At 42.6% G+C, this 19036-nt stretch overlaps 1 protein-coding gene across 5 annotated transcripts in view; it reads left to right on the forward strand.

Annotated features, from left to right (window-relative positions):
• L3MBTL4 (L3MBTL histone methyl-lysine binding protein 4) overlaps window positions 1–19036 on the forward strand; it is a 416667-nt gene that overhangs the window by 241661 nt on the left and 155970 nt on the right. For all 5 annotated transcript variants that reach the window (XM_077778214.1, XM_077778215.1, XM_077778217.1 and 2 more), the window contains one exon: window positions 15695–15797. In XM_077778214.1, the coding sequence (XP_077634340.1) occupies window positions 15695–15797 (103 nt within the window). The remainder of the gene's footprint in view (window positions 1–15694; window positions 15798–19036) is intronic.

Below are 19036 nucleotides of genomic sequence, written 5' to 3' on the forward strand. Positions count from 1 at the left end.
CCCAAAGAACCTTTTTTTTTTTTTTTATTAACAAATTAGATTTGGATGTGCCACTTGGTAACTAATAGACTTTTCTCACCAATGTACATATGAAGTGTTGGGTTTTTGTTGTTGTTGTTGTTGTTCTTTTCTGAAATGACAAAGAACTGCCATGCAGTGACAAGTGCTGGTGGGAGCACGGAGTGACAGGGCCAGCCACTGAGCCCTCCAAGGTGAGGACCCACGGTGCAGGTACCCATCCCGTTGGACACAGCTGGCCTCACCATCTGTGCCGGGAACGCCGTGTATCACAAACTTGAGGGGACCAGAGCTGCTCTCTCAGTGTGGATATAAAAATCAGTAGATGAAGGGGAGGATTTGATCCATATTGTCAAGAAGTCCAAGCAAATCTCAGAAAAGTTCTTTATCCTTAGGAGTCACCAGAGATGTGACCGTAGAACGCAAACCTGACAGAATCATCCCCCTCTCGTCACGCCCCAGCCTACCATGTACAGGTGTGGATGCGGTGGTTTGCAGTGCTGTTGGGGACAGAAGCAGGTGTCCGGTCCTGGTCCCAGTGGCTTTCTGGCTTGCCGGAACCTTATAGTGTATTCCTTTATGAGTGTATCAGTCTCCCCTCCCCATCACCCCCACTTGGGCAGGAACATGTGCCCCCCGGCTGATGTGAGGCTGCAGCCTCGGACTGGCCTGTGGAGTTGCTGAGTCTGGCTGTCCAGAAAGGGACGGCCTCCCCTGTTTTGCAGCATCAGCACTGTTGCATGAAGCGTGATGGCTTCTAAGAGGGCAGCCAAATGGAAGAATAGATTACGCTGCAGCGCAGTCTCACACATGGAGGCTCTGCGGGAACTGCACATCGTTCATGATGAGCAGCCGCTCTCAGAGTGTTCTGCATCTGGGGGAAAGGATGAGCCCTACTTCTCCAGGAGGAGCAAGCCTTACTGGTCCTGGGAGGCATTTGCTGGGTCAGTGCCTCAAGAGACCTCCCCAAGCCATATGGTCCCGGCTGTTTGCTCCAGTCCTCAGATCTCTCTCTCTCTCTCTCTCTCTCTCTCTCTCTCCCTCTCTTTGTTTAAAGATTTATTTATTTTTGAGAAAGAGCATGAGCAGGGGAGCGGGCAGAGGTAGAGCGAGAGAGAGAATCCCAAGCGGGCTCCACACCATCAACGTGGAGCCCGATGTGGGGCTCAGACTCACAAACTGCGAGATCATGAGCTAAGCTAAAACCGAGTGTGACACTCAACCCACTGAGCCACCCAGGCGCCCCTTCCCCAATCTCTCTTTCTGTGGCTTTGTCTTGCCAGGCTCTTACTTACCTACCAGCGCTCTCAAAGACCCCGTGCGTCCTTACTGAGGCATACGAGAACTTCTGGGTCCCTTCTGGGTCCCACACAAGTTATGTCGACACAGAAGTATGGCCTCGGGCTTATGAAGGTCCGGGTTGAAAATGGCAGTGGTGCTGTGCCGCAGGTGTCTGGGCTGCTGGGGCAGTCGGCACACAGCTGGGGCGGTCTGTGTCTAGGGGCACCACAGGAGGATAATTCAGCTCACGAGTGGAAGGCCTGCACCTGCTTCGTAGCACTCCCCGGTGTGGGAGCGAGTATGCGGAGTGTCTTCTCGAGATCACATCATGCAGAACACAAAAGACCAGAGTTCATCCCTACCCCTATCTCCACATCAAGTCCAAGCCCTTTCCCTAGGGAGATGGAAATCATACTCTATAACTGTCATGTGAATCCACTTCCAATTGGCTATGAAGATGGGTACAGAAAACCTGGACCACTACCCAGTGGGGACCATAGCACCAGTATCAATCATGACTCTACACATGGACCAGAAAAGCATATGGGACCTTAAACTCACCTTCCTTACTTGTATCAAATGATGACCAGTATACTCATCTTCCATCCCTTTGCTTATGGCAGGAGATGGCTTAAATAAGTAGATTGGTCCACGAAAAAAAAAAAAAAAGAGGAAAAGTATGACCTTGGGCTCATTAACTTGGCCACTGGCCACTCCTATGTCATTACCTTCTGCCATGTGAGATCTTTTCCTAAAGATGTGCAGCCACCCCTAGTGTACCAAAAGAAGCAAATAGCTGACTAACTCCTTATTTGTAAATAAATGCCTATTCCAGTTTAGCCTAAAGTTGGGGGGGCGGTGCTTGGGTGGCTCAGTTGGTTAAATGTCTGACCTTGGCTCATGATCTCACAGTTTGTGGGTTCAAGCCCCGGGTCAGGCTCTGTGCTAACAAGCTCAGAGCCTGCAGCCTGCTTTGGATTCTGTGTCTCCCTGCCTCTGTGCTCCTCCCCTGTTCATACTCTGTCTCTTTCATTTTCTCTCTCAAAAATAAACATTAAAAAATAAAATAAAATAAAAGGGGGGGTATGTGAACAGAGGAGGAAATGCAAGAAGTAATGTGAGTATATACACCTCTGACCTCCTAGTCTTCCTTTCCCTTCTTGTCTCCTCCACTCACTCCTTTCTTCCCATTTTTTTAAATGTTTATTTTTGAGAAAGAGAGAGCACCTGTGTGCATGTGTATGAGTGGGGAAGAGGCAGAGTAAGGGGGACAGGATCTGAAGTGGACTGTACTCTGACAGTAGAGAGCCAAATGCAGGACATGAACCCGCAAACTGTGAGAAGGTGGCCTGAGCTGAAGTTGGACGCTTAACTAACTGAGCCATTCAGGCACCCCATTTCTTTAAATTTTTTGAACACAAATTATTTCCACCCCAGGGCCTTTGCATATGCTAATGTCTCTGTCCAGAATAGTCTATCTGCTCTTCTAATAGATGACACTTTCATACTCTTTAGAATTCATCTCTAATGGTCCCTTCTGAGAAAAGCCTTGTCTGGCCACATTACCTAAAGAACACCACCGCTTCCATTTCACCACTTCCTTTTTTCCATAGTGCATTTCATATTATGTAGTTATTTTAATGGTGTATTTCCTTATATTTTGTCAGCAGTCACCATGACACTGTAAGCTTATAAGTGGAGAGAAGAGTGTTGTGTCATCAGTATTTCTCCAGGGTCTGGACTCCAATAAATATTTATCTGTTTATTTCTCTAAGAGTTGGTTAACCACTTATGCCAGAACATCTCTAGAAGCCATGTCGGACTCTCACCTGAAACCTTTATGGAGTAAATTCTTGAGTAGTAGCTGTGGAATTAGTCCAGTCAGGCCTAGTAACAGAGAGAGAGGCCAGAACACTCCCACTGCTAACAAAGAGAGCATTCACAAGTAGGAAGTTGACAGGCAGAAAAAGATTTCTTAGCTGGCTTCCATGTCTAAATACTTTTGTCATTGTTTTTTCTGTAGCATCTGTATGATTTATATTTGGAAGTAATTATGATGCTTGATTACCAAATAAACTAAACATAGCATTATTATGAAGTTAAATTGTCTATTAATAGAATAGTGTTACAAACTGCAGTAATAGTGTCTATAACCCTTATTATTATTTATATTAAAGACCTCATGAACATTGCTAATTTCTTTAACTGTTACACATAAACAAGTGTTAATAGAACATAATTTGAGAAGGGATATAGCTCATTTTCCTTTTTGGTTCGTTACTCAGCAGCTGTATAAATATAACAGAATGACTTGTAAATATACCAAATGGCCTGGTATATTGTTTATCCTGGTAAGCGAGAAAAAAAATAACGAAATCTGCAGTAAGAACTAAATGATTAATAAAGCCCCTTTGATGAACATTTGGGACCCTGTGGAACCAGAAAAGTAATTTTTTTTTTTGTCTGTTGGAGATGGAAATTCACATAGATTATAAAATAAGACTCAGTGCAGTTCTAGTCCTGATCTGGAATAACCAGTGTGATGATGGATAGATGTCATTCTGAGAAACAAAAAAAAAAAAGGAAGATTAACATAGCCAGGTAACAGCACATTTTCAATTTCCTTCTTCTTTAAAGATAATTTTATAAGGAGTCTTTAGTACTTGTTCTTCCAAAATCCAGCAAGCAAGTAATCAGCAGTTTTAAGAGTCCCTAAGTACTCATTGACTTAATAGACAATTACAGCATATTGTGTTTAAAAAAAGTTAGCTATTTTAGAAGTCCCTAATTACAGATTTACATGATAGACTTATCAAGGAAAAATAATACATTTCAAAATGTACTTACAGTCTTAATGATATTATCTGTTTTAACTGTTCCTCGTTGAAGTGCTTATCATGTGTGCTCTACCTTCTGGAGGTGTGAGGGCAGAATTCATTTACTTTGTTCTGAAACTTGATGTTTGGATGCCTGATGTGAGCTCAGCACAGTTTTGCAGATTATTTTCTCAGCATAGCTAAACGACTTCATTTGCTACTGTTCACGTGAAATGTGACAGGGTGGTCTTAGTTATCCCATTACAGACACTGGGAGATTGTGTCTCATCAAGGCACCGCTCTGTTCAAAGTTACTGACACTTAATGCCAGTGCATACTAACTTCTACAAGTCATGGCATACCTCAGGTGGTTTGACAATAAAACAAAAGAGATTCTCACCCTGTCCCAGTGTCTGGGTCCTATCTGGCCATAGATCTGTGGATGTCAGCACATGGATGTCCAGTGGGGACCCTGTGTTGGGCAGCAGGCCTTTCAGGATTTCTCAGCAAGAGTTTTAACCTTATCCAGAAGACTGTAATGTCCTCCACGAAGAGGGAAGGGGATGAGATGGAATTGTTAGTCCTGCCCCCACATTGTTCTACAGGTCCAGGTAACGGAAACCTTGAGTGATCAACAGATTGCCTGAGCATATTGCTTCAGGAAGGGCTTACCATCTTAGAGCGTAGTGTTGGAGGTATCATGGAATAGAGATTTTTTTGGCATCTCAATTGTGTCAAGCTCTGTGCCAGAGTCAGTAGGTCCTATGGGACATGGTTTTGCACTGGTGACCACAGTGGGTGATACATCAGGGGAAGGGAGATGGCTCGGGAACAGGCATCCTAGGGTGCTTGGGGCAGGTCACACAGGAGGTGTCACAGGGTCACTCTGCTGCCACAGGCACCCTATTCAGTGTGAAAAAAAATTGGAATTCTGCCTCCCAAGATGCGAGTCACACCAAGGCCATTTTTAAACTTGGGGGTCAGAATGGGTATGGGGAGTGTGTGAGGGCTACTCGGTGTTGCTTTACAGACAAGCTTAGTGCTATTAGCATCTTGGAGATGTCTTGTTCACTTGTCTTTAATGGTATTAGAAAAATCGAGAAAAGGGGCACCTAGATGGCTCAGTTGGTTAAGCATCCTACTTCGGCTCAGGTTATAACCTTGCGGTTCACGAGTTTGAGCCCTTTGTCGGGCACTGTGCTCACAGCTCAGTGCCTGAAGCCTGCTTCAGATTCTATCTCCATCTCTCTCTGCACCTCCCCTGCCCACACTCAGTCTCTCTCTCAAAATTAAGTAAACATTAAAAAAGAGAAAGATTTAAAAATACTTGTCCATTAGATATATCCTTAAATGACCCATTGGGATGAAAATAGAATGATTTTTTTTTAATGTAAAATAAGCAATATATGCTTGCATTATGAAAGAAACTGTATAGAGATTCTGGTTGGTTTTGTTTTCTCATTTCACTCTGCATTCTAAGCAACCAAGAATCACAAAGCACAAATGTACACAAACTGAAAGTTGTATAGCATATTTGGGAACTAAGAGCCTTTGGCATGTATTTTACTTTTCATATATGCTTGGGTACTCATTCAAACCAGAAAGTCAAAATCAGAATATTTTTTCTTGGCAAAGAAATACATTTTTCCTCAGCGCATACAAATACTCTAATTATAAGAGACGTCAGAATACCCTCCACAGATCTTTGGGCCAATAACTCTCTACACTTGTGCTTCCAGCACTGCTGACCCTGGATCTTTTCTTGCATTACCTGCTCGTGGAAGGATTGGCATGCTTAGGAGCTCCTCATTGTAGGAGCTGCAGACACAAAGTCAGAGCTTCTTTGACTAGCCAGTAGCCTCTCCCTATTATATTTGACATGACGACTGGCCTGTCTTCTGCTACCTTTTCACCAGCCCGAGAGCATTCTTGAGAATGCTTCTCATTTTACTTGAATTTTCTACATGTAATGTTATGTCTGTAATCACCAGGTGGTTGAAAGCCAATAAGGGTGAGGACACGGGTGACCCTTTGCTTCTCTGTTACTGAACCTCTCTCCTTCAAGACGTTACTCTCCTTGAACAATATTACACTCTTTTTATTGCTGCTTTACTTGACTATTTTTCTGAACATTAAAAGCCTTTATGTCCTAAGGAATTGCAGAGCAGAGTAAAAGAAATGACTAGGGAAGTTTATATTCTTTAATGTGGAGTTTGTGGGCTTTCTTAACATTGACAAGAACATCCTCCATCATTTTCTTTTCATCTGTCTCTTCTTCGTATCCGTGGATCTGTGTTGTAATGGAAGTCATTAGGTGCTGAATCTTTTTCTGTAACACTTCCAAACAAATCTTACACAATGCCAGGCAGTCAGGGAAAACTCTGCAACACAGCAGAGTCTCACATCTGATTCTAGGGTTAGCTTCTAAGCTCAGCAAGTAAGGCAAAAAGTGTAGTTAGTCACAATCACTAAAAAATGGGTCTCACTAAGCCCAGTACAGTGGGCTGTCCCTCCATCTCTGAACTAGACTAGTTGGCATGTACTGAGCGTATGGCAAAATGATTGGCATGAGTTCAGGGTCATGCTGTATGAAGACCAAACAGCATTTAAAAATACCTGAAGCATTGCCAGCTCAGGAAACCGCTCCCATTGTGAGGAGCACATGAGGACCGGGTGGAGTGGTGGTGTCCAATTCCCTGTGCGTGCTCCTTCCCACATCCACTCTGAGTAGCAGGCTGGGATCACCCAGGCTTTATTCTGTTTACTTCAGATATCTGACTAACATGTGCCTGGCTACCCTAGCTCTTCAAACTAGAAACGGTTGATTTTAAAAGTTGATATATAGAAACTATACAAGTTTTAAGTATGGCAGTCGCATATTAGACAGCATAGCGGAGTGAAAAGAGCACAGATATGCAGGTTAAGAAGCTTGAGTTCTTGTCCTAACTGCCATAATATGATTTATGATCTGGCACAAATAACTTGACCTCCCAGACCATTATTTCCTAATTTGCAAGTATAAGAATGGTCTAGGTCATTGGTTCCCAACCCAATGGGGAACACCTAAGTAAGATTCAGAAGCTTACCCCTGGAATTCACATTTTGTGAGACCTGGAACTTTATATATCCCAAAATCTCTGAGTCCTTTCCAGCTCGAATGCCATTAGTGGGACCTCTCTCCTAGTGACTCCCAGGCTTTCCTTAGCCTGCCGTGTCCATGGCCTCTGGCCCTGTGGAACCTGGTATATTACTGTCCTGCTGCTTTGGACTGGACTGAAGAGGCAGGTACCATGGACACTTTTACAGTCATAGCAAATTAGCATTTCATGGTCGGGCCGTATGATGGGAGCTTTCTCTCCTTCTCTGAATGGAGTGTCTTTATATCTATGATGAAGGTGGACATCCATTTTCATGCAACACATAGGAGATGCAGCCTATTGCACAGAGCTCCCTCTGGGCAGCACTAACACACAGTTAAGTGCTCATCCTTCTCCCTCAAACCTGTAGTGCAAACTGATTCAGAGCCACTGGTGGATAAACTAGTCACAGGTCTTAGGGTGAACGTGAGCTGCTCCTTTCACCCAGGCATCTATTATAGCCATCAGTGTTAAAGATTTCCTTCCCACTAGAAACAAGGCAATCCTGCCAAGACTGTACACAAGTTACTCAGTATGGGAATGTCATTCACTGGAGAATTAGGTCCAGGGCAGAAGCCACAGGGAGAAGTGTACCTCTTAATTATATACATATAAACATGCTTCTCAAGCAACTCTCAACATTTTTTATTAAGAGCAGTTAAAAGCTTATGGATAATGAAAGTTCTTCATGTGACTAAGCTAGGTCAAGGCTAATTTGAAGAATGATTATGAAGCATAGTTTTGCTTTCAGTGTAAGGTGTAGGTTATTGGAACAAGGCTATCATCTCCCCACTTTGGAATTTGGAGTTACAGAGTATGTTTAATTCTTCTCAATAGTTTTTCCTTTTGGTAAAAGGGAAGAAAGCAGCTCAAGCACTGGAGAAGCTCAAAAACAAATCATGATATACAGTTTTAGGCATTTCTTACCTCCCGTCACATGAATAAGAAAAGTCCTAGGAATAAAGAAGGCACAGTTACCATCCTTTTGGATTCTGTTTAGCATCAGGTTTCAGGATGCAAAGTGGAGAGGGAGGGAGAGAAGTGGGGAGGGGTTGCAACATTTCCTGTCTAAGAGATGGGGGTAATTCATTTACATAAACCAAGTACCAAAATAGTCTTTTTTTTTTTTTTTTTTTTTAAAAAGCTGAATTCATATAAAAGACAAGCCAGGGGAGATTCAGGACTAAAGAAAGTAGTTTTAGTTTTCATAATAGCTTTGAGAGAATTTGTACAAAAGCTAAGATTTAGAAGATAAGTGCATCTATTTTTATTTCTTTTTAAAAAGTCATGAAAACAATGAAACAGGACAGTCTAGGGAAGCAGTTTTTGTCTTACTTGCTGTTAGACATAATGCCTTCCCAACCCCTCTCCAATAAGGTTATCAGTTTAATTCTATTTAGTTCAGTTACCTACAAACCAGATTTTTTGTGTGTGCCAATAATGCCTAACATTTTTTTCCTACTTTTAAAATTCTTTGCTTCCGTGTAATCTATGAGGACCTCTCCCAGTTCTTCCCTTCCACAAATCAAGAGTGTTTCCCTGATTTTTTGAAAGGTTAAAAACTGGGTTACAAAACAGGTTGGCATTTTATGAAGGCCTATGCTGTCCATAAAATGGAAAAGAGCCTAGTTTTGTATATTTAAATAGTTGGGCACAAACTGATGGTACAGATTCTTTACCTTAAAATGCCTAGTGTGACATGTTTGAATAAGAACTATCTCTGGTCTCCATTTCCCCCTTTCCTCTGTCACGTCATTACAGCCATGTGTCAGTTAACACCACGCTCACTTCCCTCACTGCTTGTCCCCAGTCCTGCCGGGGGCAGCACAGCACCAGATCTAAGACACTTCGTGCACATACATCGTATGGGACCACCCTGTGTTCCAGCAAACACCAGGCCTCCCTCATCCTCTGCCCGTACTTACACACGAGGTCCAGTTTCTCTGGGATCCTTGTGTTATTGACCAGTTACCCACCATATTAACCTGTGTCTTAACAGTCACATATGTAGGAGCCTTAGTCAAAACAGTCACATTTGTAGGAGCCTTTTCTGATTCTTTTGTTGCATTTCCCTTTCACAAAAGTATTATTCTATTTTACTTACATATCATGAAATCTGACTGTCTGAAACCCAGTACAAGCACCCATGGTGTGTGGTTACATTATTTTCTTCTTCTGTTTGAGAAACTCCTTATTATAACACAGTGGATATTTACAGTCCTTAATTTCATTAAGAGACGAAGAATAAGTATGATTAACCTATAATTTCACTTTGAAAGGTATGCTTATTATTCACATTCTCTAGCACTCAAGGGTAATTATTTCATTAAATCTTAACAAACTATAATTCAAATTTCCTGGGGGCAGGGTAGGGGAAAAAAACCTAAAAGTTTTCCATCCAAAATAAAGATAGTAAAATTGTTTGAAATGAAACTGTGTGCAGACTTGAATAGTTTCCTTTATTTCTTTCTTTTAAGTCCCACATTTAATGCCACCGCTTCCCCCGGCTCCATTCTTAATCTCCACTGATGCTCTTGAGGCCGGTTCTACTGAGAGAACTAGCGCTATGGGTGGAGAACTTGGCCATCCTTGCACCCACAGCCGCTGGCACACCCTCCTCTGTGCAGGAGCACTCGGGCCCCCTTTCCCTGAGCCTGGGGCAGCCTGCGTGCACACGGAGTGCCCACTCAAGGGTCCCTCCCACCCGTTACACCCTCTCTCCCTACACTGTCAGATTTTCCCTCTACTGGCACATCCCCATCATCATTCAAAAACCAGAAGAGAAATCTGTGTTTGACCGCAAACCCACTTTTATACCGCCTTTTATATTAAAACAACTGAAAAAAAGCTGTTTAAACTCTCACTTTCCTCTTTTTTCTCTTCCACTCTCCCTTGACCTTGAGTCAGGCTTGTTGGCGTCCAGTCACTGAAAACAGTCCCGTTCCAAGCCCGGTAGCTCCCTGCGGCACACCCGCTGCTGGGGAGCAGGTCGCCTTTTCTTGGCACTGTGGTCACAGCCACTGACTCGCTTCCTGCTGTGCTATCTGCGTGTTCTTCTCCGCAGAGGACATGTGTCTCTGCCAGGCTGCTGCCTTTGCGGCCCCTTCCTCATGCCCTTGTAGTGTCCTCGAGCAGTGTTTCCAGGACCTCAGTCCTCAGGCTTTTCTCTCCTCCACTGACACTAACATGCGTGGAAATCTTATCTGGTCCGTGACCTTGAACACCGGGTGTAGATACCGTGGCTGCACAGATGCCTCTAGTCCCAGCCACAAGGCACAGCGGCCCCAGGCCCTCTTCTAGTGGATGGACCCAGTGAGTGTGTTCTTACTCGTTCATCAGCCCTCTCTACACTCCAGTCCCCCGGCCTAACCTAGAATGTTGCTTTGGCCCATGGGACTTCATCTCTTGTCTGCTTTCCTCTGTCTGTGCGGTTCCCACCACACTGGCCTTCCTCCTGTTGTCACAGCTTGTGTTGTGGCCTTCCTCCATGCAGGGTCCTGCTCACGTGTCAGGGCTTCTTCCCTGACTGCTGGCCTTAGGAGCATCCTCACTTCTGCCCCATCACTTTTTATGACCTGCTGGCGCCATCACTGTGTGACGGTCTGTTGTGTTTCTCATTCGAGTGTTTATTCTGTCTTTGGCACCAGCACCTGGGCTCCAGGGGTCAGGTCTTTCCCTGTGGTCGGCTGCCGTGTCCCAAGTACCCAAATACTGTTGGCACATGACAGGAACTCCGTATCTCTTTAATGTGTGAATAACCTTCAGTGGCTACTGAAAAAAATAAATAACTTAAAAAATACTATAGGGAAATAAGAAGAAATAAGGTATCTTAACTTGTCTGTTATATTAGTGACATTTAAATCTCTTCCACTTTTCTGTGTGTCCTCTAGTGGACATTCCCACCCTGTGCTGAAGTCATTTCTCTATAAAACACTTGTTAAGTGAATCAGGTTGAACTGAAAACTTTTTCCACAGTGGGTAATTAGTGTTGAAACGAGGCTAGGAACACTGCCTCTTGACCCTTGTGTTCTGATGTGGGCCAACGTCAGCGCGGAGCTCACATGTGCACTTGAAGGAACAGATCATCAATGTCAGTATTGTCATTCTGCTCCCAGTCACCTCTAGACCAAATAACAATTTGGAGACGGAGCGGCTTCCTACTCAGAAAGAGGGCGATGAGCTCAGCCTCTAACCCACATGGAATGGGATAATGAGCCTTTTCACTCACATCACTCATGGTCACCAGTTTGGGCCATTTTGAAATAAAGGACAACTCTCCCTCTCATTTTCTAGAGATGGGTACAATTTTTAATTTACTGATTTTTCCCTTGAGATCTTACATCTTCTTTGCATGACAAATAGGTCTAATGCCCACATGCAATTCTAGTTTTTGTTTTAGAAAAATTACTTGATTTCATGAAAGGAAAAACAAAATAAAATTGCCATTTCATCGTGCAGACTTTTCAGCTACAGGTAACACAAAAGTCTGTTTACAATGGTTTAATCAAAGAGAGGGTTATTTGTCCTGCATGACAGACTCTGACGCGGTAGGCCCACCCTGGCATGTCCTGGCTCCGGGTTTGTCTTCCTTTATTCTCTGCTTTCTTCAGCATTTGCTTTCGTCTTTGTGCTTGTCACTTCATGAGTTTCCTACATCTGTGTCCCACGAAGGTCAAAGAAGGAGGATCTGAGTGAGCAAAGCAGCACCAGCATCAGCTTTACCCTTCTGCTAGGAAGGAAAAGCATTTATAGACGTCCTTATAGGATGTTGCCTTTCCCTTAGGTCTGACTGTCCCAGGCGGTATCAAACGACCACATCTGGTTGTGAGAGGCTGGGAAAGCTAACATGTTATCTAGGCACATTGCCATTCTGAACCAAATCAGGGTTCAGGCAAGCAAGAAAGAAGAGGATGGATGTTGGACGGGACATTGCAGTACCTGCCCTGGCTGTTTACGACAACTGTGTAATTCCATGTGAATGGGAATTCACAAGGACATTTTACTTATTGTATCAGTGAGTGTGATGCACCATTCCTTACTCGGATAATTTCCAGTCTACAAAGATATTTTCCATTTCGTTTAGTCTTTGCAGGAAGAACTCTGCCATTAGATTCACTCCTGCCTGAGTAAAATTTTCATACAAGACTTGGAATAAATTAGGAGTTATTCATGCTGCTTCTTAGTAACTCATAGCATTCAGAAATAGAAAGCTAGAGATTGACTTTAGACAAACTAAGCTCTGGAATAAGAATAAAACAGAGATTAGCCCACAGCATTGTGGTCAGTATGTACCAAATAATGCTTAGTGGGTGTTAATTGTTGTTGTCTTTATGATCCTGCTTCACTTATAAAACATACTTATTCAGTTCTATTGTGTGCCAGTCGCTATTATAATGGGTTCTGGGGATACAGTTGTAGACACCTTAGATAAGGTCAGTGTCCTTACTCTAGTGAAGGGAAACAGGAGATCAGTAGATACGCCAGGAAATTAATTTCAGTTAAAGTGGCAGAAAGAAGGCAAGAAATGGTAAAATCTTCAGAATAGTCTCTCTGAAAAAAAATGATTTCAAGTTGAGAACATTTTCTTCTTGAGACCTAATTCTCTAATATCACAGTTACAAGGAAGATATTCTTGGTGAAAATGCTGTTATTTTCTGGGGGCGGGGGGGACCATTAATTTTATCATAGGTTCCCTTATCCTAGAGGCAATAATATGAAGAATTGTTGAATTTAAAGGTTTCTTTTCCCCCAACAGATGGCTGTCTAATTCACCGTTGAGTCAACCCATTAAACCTCATCATACAAAATGTACCAAGGAAATTGTTAGATTCCATGCATTTTTATTGCTTGTTCTTTTTGACTCCTTCTTTGCTATGACCCTTGCTGTGGTTCTTAATGAAATAACTCTTCTCGCAATAGTTGAAGTCATACCGCTCCTTACATATCTAACAAGGAGAGAAATGTGACTGCCGTCAGGGCCCTGAAGATAAATATGATAAAGATGTAAAAGGTCACTTTAAGCCCTAATCTAATTAAATGATAGTCCTGAAAAAATTCCTGAGGATCCTTCACTGACAGTTTCTCAGAATGTTGTCCACACAGAGCAGCACCTTTGAGAGCATTTGTTTGTTGGTTTGTTTATAGGTTTAATATTTCAGGACTTTGTGACAGTGGCCTTGGAAGTGTATTGTGAAGCGAAGTTTGGAGAAAAGTCTGCCTTTTTTCTGTGTTTCCTTTTCACAGACTTTTAAAATTTGCTGACTGACACGAACATACTTCTTAATTAGAGACTTGTTTGCAGTTTTTAAACATAGATTCCTTGGATTTGTTTAAAATTGTTTCTTTTTTAAGGCGATTTACAAAAGCTACTCTACTAAGGCAACTCTTACTTCTCTCTGTTTATCCCTCAAGGTGTTTTGCAAAATTATGAGAGCATAATAAGTATCTAAGACAGACGTTCTTGTTGCTCAGTAAACTGAATGAGAATGTGTTTGAGGTATAAATATTTATTGTAATGGCCTGTAATATTTGTTGTACATATCCTGCAAGCTTGTGTATAGCCAGTGAGCATCTACAGTGTATAGTTGGTAAATGAGGCTGTAGAAGTGGGTGGCCCAGGAACAGACCTTGAGGTTCTCTGACATTTTAAGGTTAACCAGAGGAGGGTGATCTGGCAAAGGATATTACAAGAGGGTGCCCGTACGCAGTCAGGGTGTGAGGTCACCAAAGCTTGGAGACAATAACAACTCAAGAAGGGCTAGTGGTTAATAGTGCCAAGGCAGGGAGTGTGATCCTCCTCAGCATCGCAGGTTGGGCTTAATGCGAGAGGCCATTAGTGACCTTAGAAGATGGATATTGTTTGAGAGGTGAGACGTGAGGAAGCAGAAGTCACTTCTTTGAGGAGTTTGGCTAGGAATGGGAAAAGAGTAAAGAGCCCCTGAAGGGGAATGTGAAATCCCAGCAGAGTTTTACGCTCTTGTGTTCTATTTTTTGTGTGTGTGTTTGTTTCTTTTTATAGCGAGGAAACTGGAGATGGGCTAAGTATAAAGGATCTGATAGTTCAGGAGTGATTAGCATAAATGATAGCCTAATGACCCTAGAGGATGAGGTAGACAAGTCCCAAACATAAATGGTGAGAGACTTGCCCTGGAAAGGATAGAGTGCTTCCTGCGCGTTGATGGAAGGGGCAGAATTGCTGTGCCCTGAGGAGAAGCTCCTGTTTTCTCAGTAAAGGGCAGGCAAGCTCAGCTTGCCGAAGGGTGAAGGTTAAGGGAGGCATGGGAGAGTAGGGAGGGGCTCAGGTGACACTGAAGACAGTAGTTTGGGTAACGGTGAATCTGCGATGGTCTGTAATTTTCCCAGAACTTAGTCATGCAAAACAGAGACCAGCAGGATAGTACCACTGACCCATGGTTGGCTCTTTGTTTTCTTTTCACAGCCACCTGTCATAAAAGGTCAGCGAGGCACGGGGTTTAAGTTATTTGCAATGGAGGGTAAATACTGCTTGGTACACTCTAAGACAAGGGAAGGGAGTTGTGATGAGAGAGGCCGAGGATGGGGAAGAATTGAATTCGTGGCCTGGAAACTCCCCTGATGTTGAAGCAGCAGCAGCAGCTGGGCTACCTGAGCGAGCAGTCTGGAAGGATGCGATTTTGTTGTCAGATGGGATGTTTGCTCAGTGCCTTTGGAAGCAGTGTCATTTTGGGTGATGACAGGATCCAGAGGGTTTTCTCTGGAGGGAGAGCCACTGAGGAGCATCACAGAACAGAGAAAGAAGGCTTAACTTCTGACAGTCTTTAGAGAGATTGCCTCTTGGGCTTGGGACAGAATTTCTCTGGCCTCGAGTGGATACATACTATAGTATTAGTATTAAGTATATATAGCGTCAGTAGCAGTGTTAGTATAGTATAAGGTGTACGTAGCATTAGTATTAGCATCTTGTAGTATAGCTTCTTGCTTCAGCTAGCTTTGACACCTACTTGAGTAAGCATGGGTAGGGCCCTATTTGCTATCTTTGGCGTGCCTCACGTATTAGCCGAGTTCCTGCCCAGCATTTGGGGGAGCCCCTCGCTGTGGCTGAGTGGGAGTTTCAAGGGGAACCACAAGCCAGACCTCACCCTTTCACACTCCTCTCTTAGCTCATGGTTATGTTGCCTTTGCTGGTGTTATCCTCTGAAAGAAATGAGCGAATGTCCTCATATTTTTAAAATATTTCAGTGCCTCTGTGTTTTGCTCGGCCTCAGATACTAGTGGCATTAGTGTTATCTATTACAGCACTGATGTTTTCTGCTAAATCACGTTATAAAACCTCACCGGTATCCAGTAAGTGTTTTGGGGATGGTTTGTGTTTAATTTGCAAAGTCTCAATATCATTTACATATTTTAGTCTTTTTAGTTCTTTACTGAGGGTGTTTTCAAGGTATGTTCTTTTACTTCCTGAAGGAGCAAATGATGTGAAAATCCTTCCAGGTCAAGCTGTTTGTCCTACTCCAGGGTGCCGAGGAATAGGCCATATCCGTGGTCCACGGTATTCAGGACATCACAGGTAAAATTTTTTCTTGTTTAAATTTTTACAGGGATGAATTGGAACATAATGCAGATTAGCAGTTCTAGGTAGCATCACAAATGACTCTCTTGGAGCCGGATGCCTTGCCATTATACTCCCTTCTCTGTGTTCCTAAGGCCCCTCCTTGGCATTTCCTGCTGCCCGCCCACCTCTGGCCTTCCTGGAGACTTTTTGGACCTATGAAGCCTTGCCCAGACCCACATCACTGCCCCGAGCCTCTGATGACACTTTCCTTAACAAGTGCCCATGCCATCAGATACTCTCACCATTCTGTGTCCCACCCCAGGCCTGAATTGACTCCACACAAGTGCTGAGTCCTGCTGTCTTCTAGAGAACTTCCAGAACCTCTTGCCTTTTCCCCCTCTTGTTTTTACCTTTCCCCTATTTCTTTTTCTCTATGTCTTGATCATTTGGAGATGGGATGATTCTGTGACAGAACAGAAGATAATGAGTGCGAAGTTATACTGCAGCATATACCCATGTTTTTAATATTTCATAATAGTATAGAGAGGATAGTGCCTACAAGTGCTTACAAAAGTAAGTACAAATAAATCCGTAGAAGTCTGTACTGCTTTTTCTGTTCCCATCAGTTGGTAAAATAATGTATAGATGAATTATTCAGATTGGTGATCTAGTTACAGAATATGTCAACTAAAAAAGTTTGTTCAACACACAAATAAATAAAACACATATCACAGAGAAGTATAAAGAGAAAGGAATACGGTATATAATGTGTGAAGCAAAAAAAAATATTTGTTTGAATAAAAGAGATCCAAATGGAAGTCCTGGCTTTATCAGGTGATTGCAGTCTTGGAAGAGAGTGCTGAAAATAGTCCTAAATTAATCAAAGCAAATGTTTCTATAAGAAATAATGGTAAATACTTCCAAATAGTATAAATGAGTATGTTAGATGTGTAAATACAGTATTAACACTTAAAAGAAATGAATATCACCTAGTATCCCTAAAAAAGAAAGACATGCAAACATCTTGGGTACTTGGGCAAATGTTTAGGACTCACGGACCAGGAGAGTAGAGTTGAACCCTACTTGTGTGGGGGAAGGAGGAAAAGAGAGTAAAGGACATAAGGGAGGGAAGGGGGGGGCAGTTGCATCATTGAGAGAGGGCTCTGTCATAGGTGAGGCCCCCGTTGGGGCGGATAGAGCCACTTGTCAGACATCCACAGGGGTGTGTGGCTATGAAGAATCTTCCTTAGGCTTTTCTTGTGTGCTCACTCTTTGTTCATTTTTTTGTTTGTTTAAATCTAGAGCTACAAACTCCAATATGGTTAGTCACTAGTCATATGTATCTGTTTAAATTAAAATTAACTAAAATAAAACCAAATTAAAACTTCAGTTCCTCAGTTACAGTCACACATAGCCATGTATGCCCAGTGGCTACCATATTAGATGGCACAGAAAGTTCCATGGAATAGCTCTGAGAGAGTTTACCATGTTCTGCCGTCTCACAGTAGATTTTTGAGTGGCGGGTATTTCCAGATGAAATAACTGGTCACTTAGTGCTTCCTTCAAAACTTGAGTCATCATCCTGAAAGTTAGCAAGACCATAACATTGCAGTTGGTCTGTCGCTTGGTTCTTTCTGGAGTGTATCCTCCTGAGTCACTGGAGCTGAGATAACAAATGCCACGCTGGACAGCTCCTTAAGATTGCTATGTACCTCAGCCAAGGTCTCTTCTTCCCACTTCACCACAGCTGACTTGCCTCCCACCACTGTTCCTACGTGTGCCTCACTCACCTCTCCCTGCTCAGATGTATTCTTAAAAACAAAGTCACAGTGGGTGTGCTCCACTTTGTTCCAGCAACTTTCCGGAAGTGTTCTCACTCAGAATGGCACAAAGACGTCCAAGTGTTGCTTTTACTTGTAGTGTCTAATTACGAATAATATTGAGAATGTACGACATGATTTCCTCCATCCACCACATAGCCTTTAAAGCTTGGCCTCAGACCTTTTGAAGAAAGTAGAAGAATATGGAAGTAGAGTTTAAAGAAAGGCGTTCTATGAACCTCAGGAGAAAAGTGAAATACCGCACATATGTGGTAGAAAAATGGGACATTTTTAGGGAACTAGAAGGCACAAGGCATTCTTTCTTGAGACCTCACTATTCACAGGGCTGCTCGTGGCAACACCTGTGTGATTGGGTCTTGGCTCTTCTCCTGCCCTAGACATTGTTGTGAGAGGGCCGGGACTCCTGTAAGTAAAAGTCTTCAAAAGCGTAATGATTCCATTATCTCAGAAAAAGAAAAATAACAAACAATGAGTACCTGTGATGAGCTTCTCTCTAGAATGGGAAAGACGAAAGTTAGACCACTGGATGGTCCTCGAACTTGCCTTTAGATCTTATAAGGCATTTAAACTATCAGCTAAATAAATTCTGACTTACTTATGAAAAGAGCAGATAGAAAGCTTTTACTATATTTAACACTATGTTGTATTCAAGAAATGAGGATGAGCTCTTGGTGAGGTTAGTGTTGATTGTAAGGCAGTTATGGAGGTATGGGGGTGGGGGTCATGGGCAACATAAGGTTAGTTCCAGTACCTTATGTGTAATTGTGTTGGGCAATTCTCTCTCTTGCTTTAATCATCTTCAGTGACAGGTCTTGTCTTTATCAAGTTTAGCTTTGAGATGCTAGAGTTACTCACTGACTGACTGTATCCATTTTCAGTCAATACATTGATTTATTTTTAAAACACCAACTCTTGTTTTCAAATATCTAGGTCATCCTATTCTAAATATCATTTACTGAGTTAGTCAACGTACTGATGTAACTATGAGTATAGCTTAAGAATTTGCTTAAATTCTCTCAGAACTAATTGGGCAAGAACTGTTTTGATAAATCATTCATATTCTCTGGGGTTTGTCTTCCTGTATTTCAATTATTGTAGTCTTAATCTTACATAGTTTCGCAAGATGAAAAATATCACTCTTCAGTATGTATCTTTGGTGTTATCTGTTGAAAATATTACATATACACACACCTAACTGCACCTGCTAGAAATTTGCCATAACACACCCCAAAGTTGTCATTGTACAGTTTGCTCTTATAAATCAATGAGATGGTAAGCAGCAGATGAGAATTTTAAGATGCTGCATTCTCCCAGGACTCTAGATGTGCTGTTATAATCATCTCTAGCTTGAGTTTCCTGAAGCATGTAAGTTACGCTTACATATTCTAAAATGAAAGCATTTTTTTCCCTCTT

Source organism: Crocuta crocuta, unplaced genomic scaffold (genome assembly GCF_008692635.1).
Source record: "Crocuta crocuta isolate KB4526 unplaced genomic scaffold, BGI_CrCroc_1.0 scaffold26, whole genome shotgun sequence".
Taxonomy (NCBI): Eukaryota; Metazoa; Chordata; class Mammalia; order Carnivora; family Hyaenidae; genus Crocuta; species Crocuta crocuta.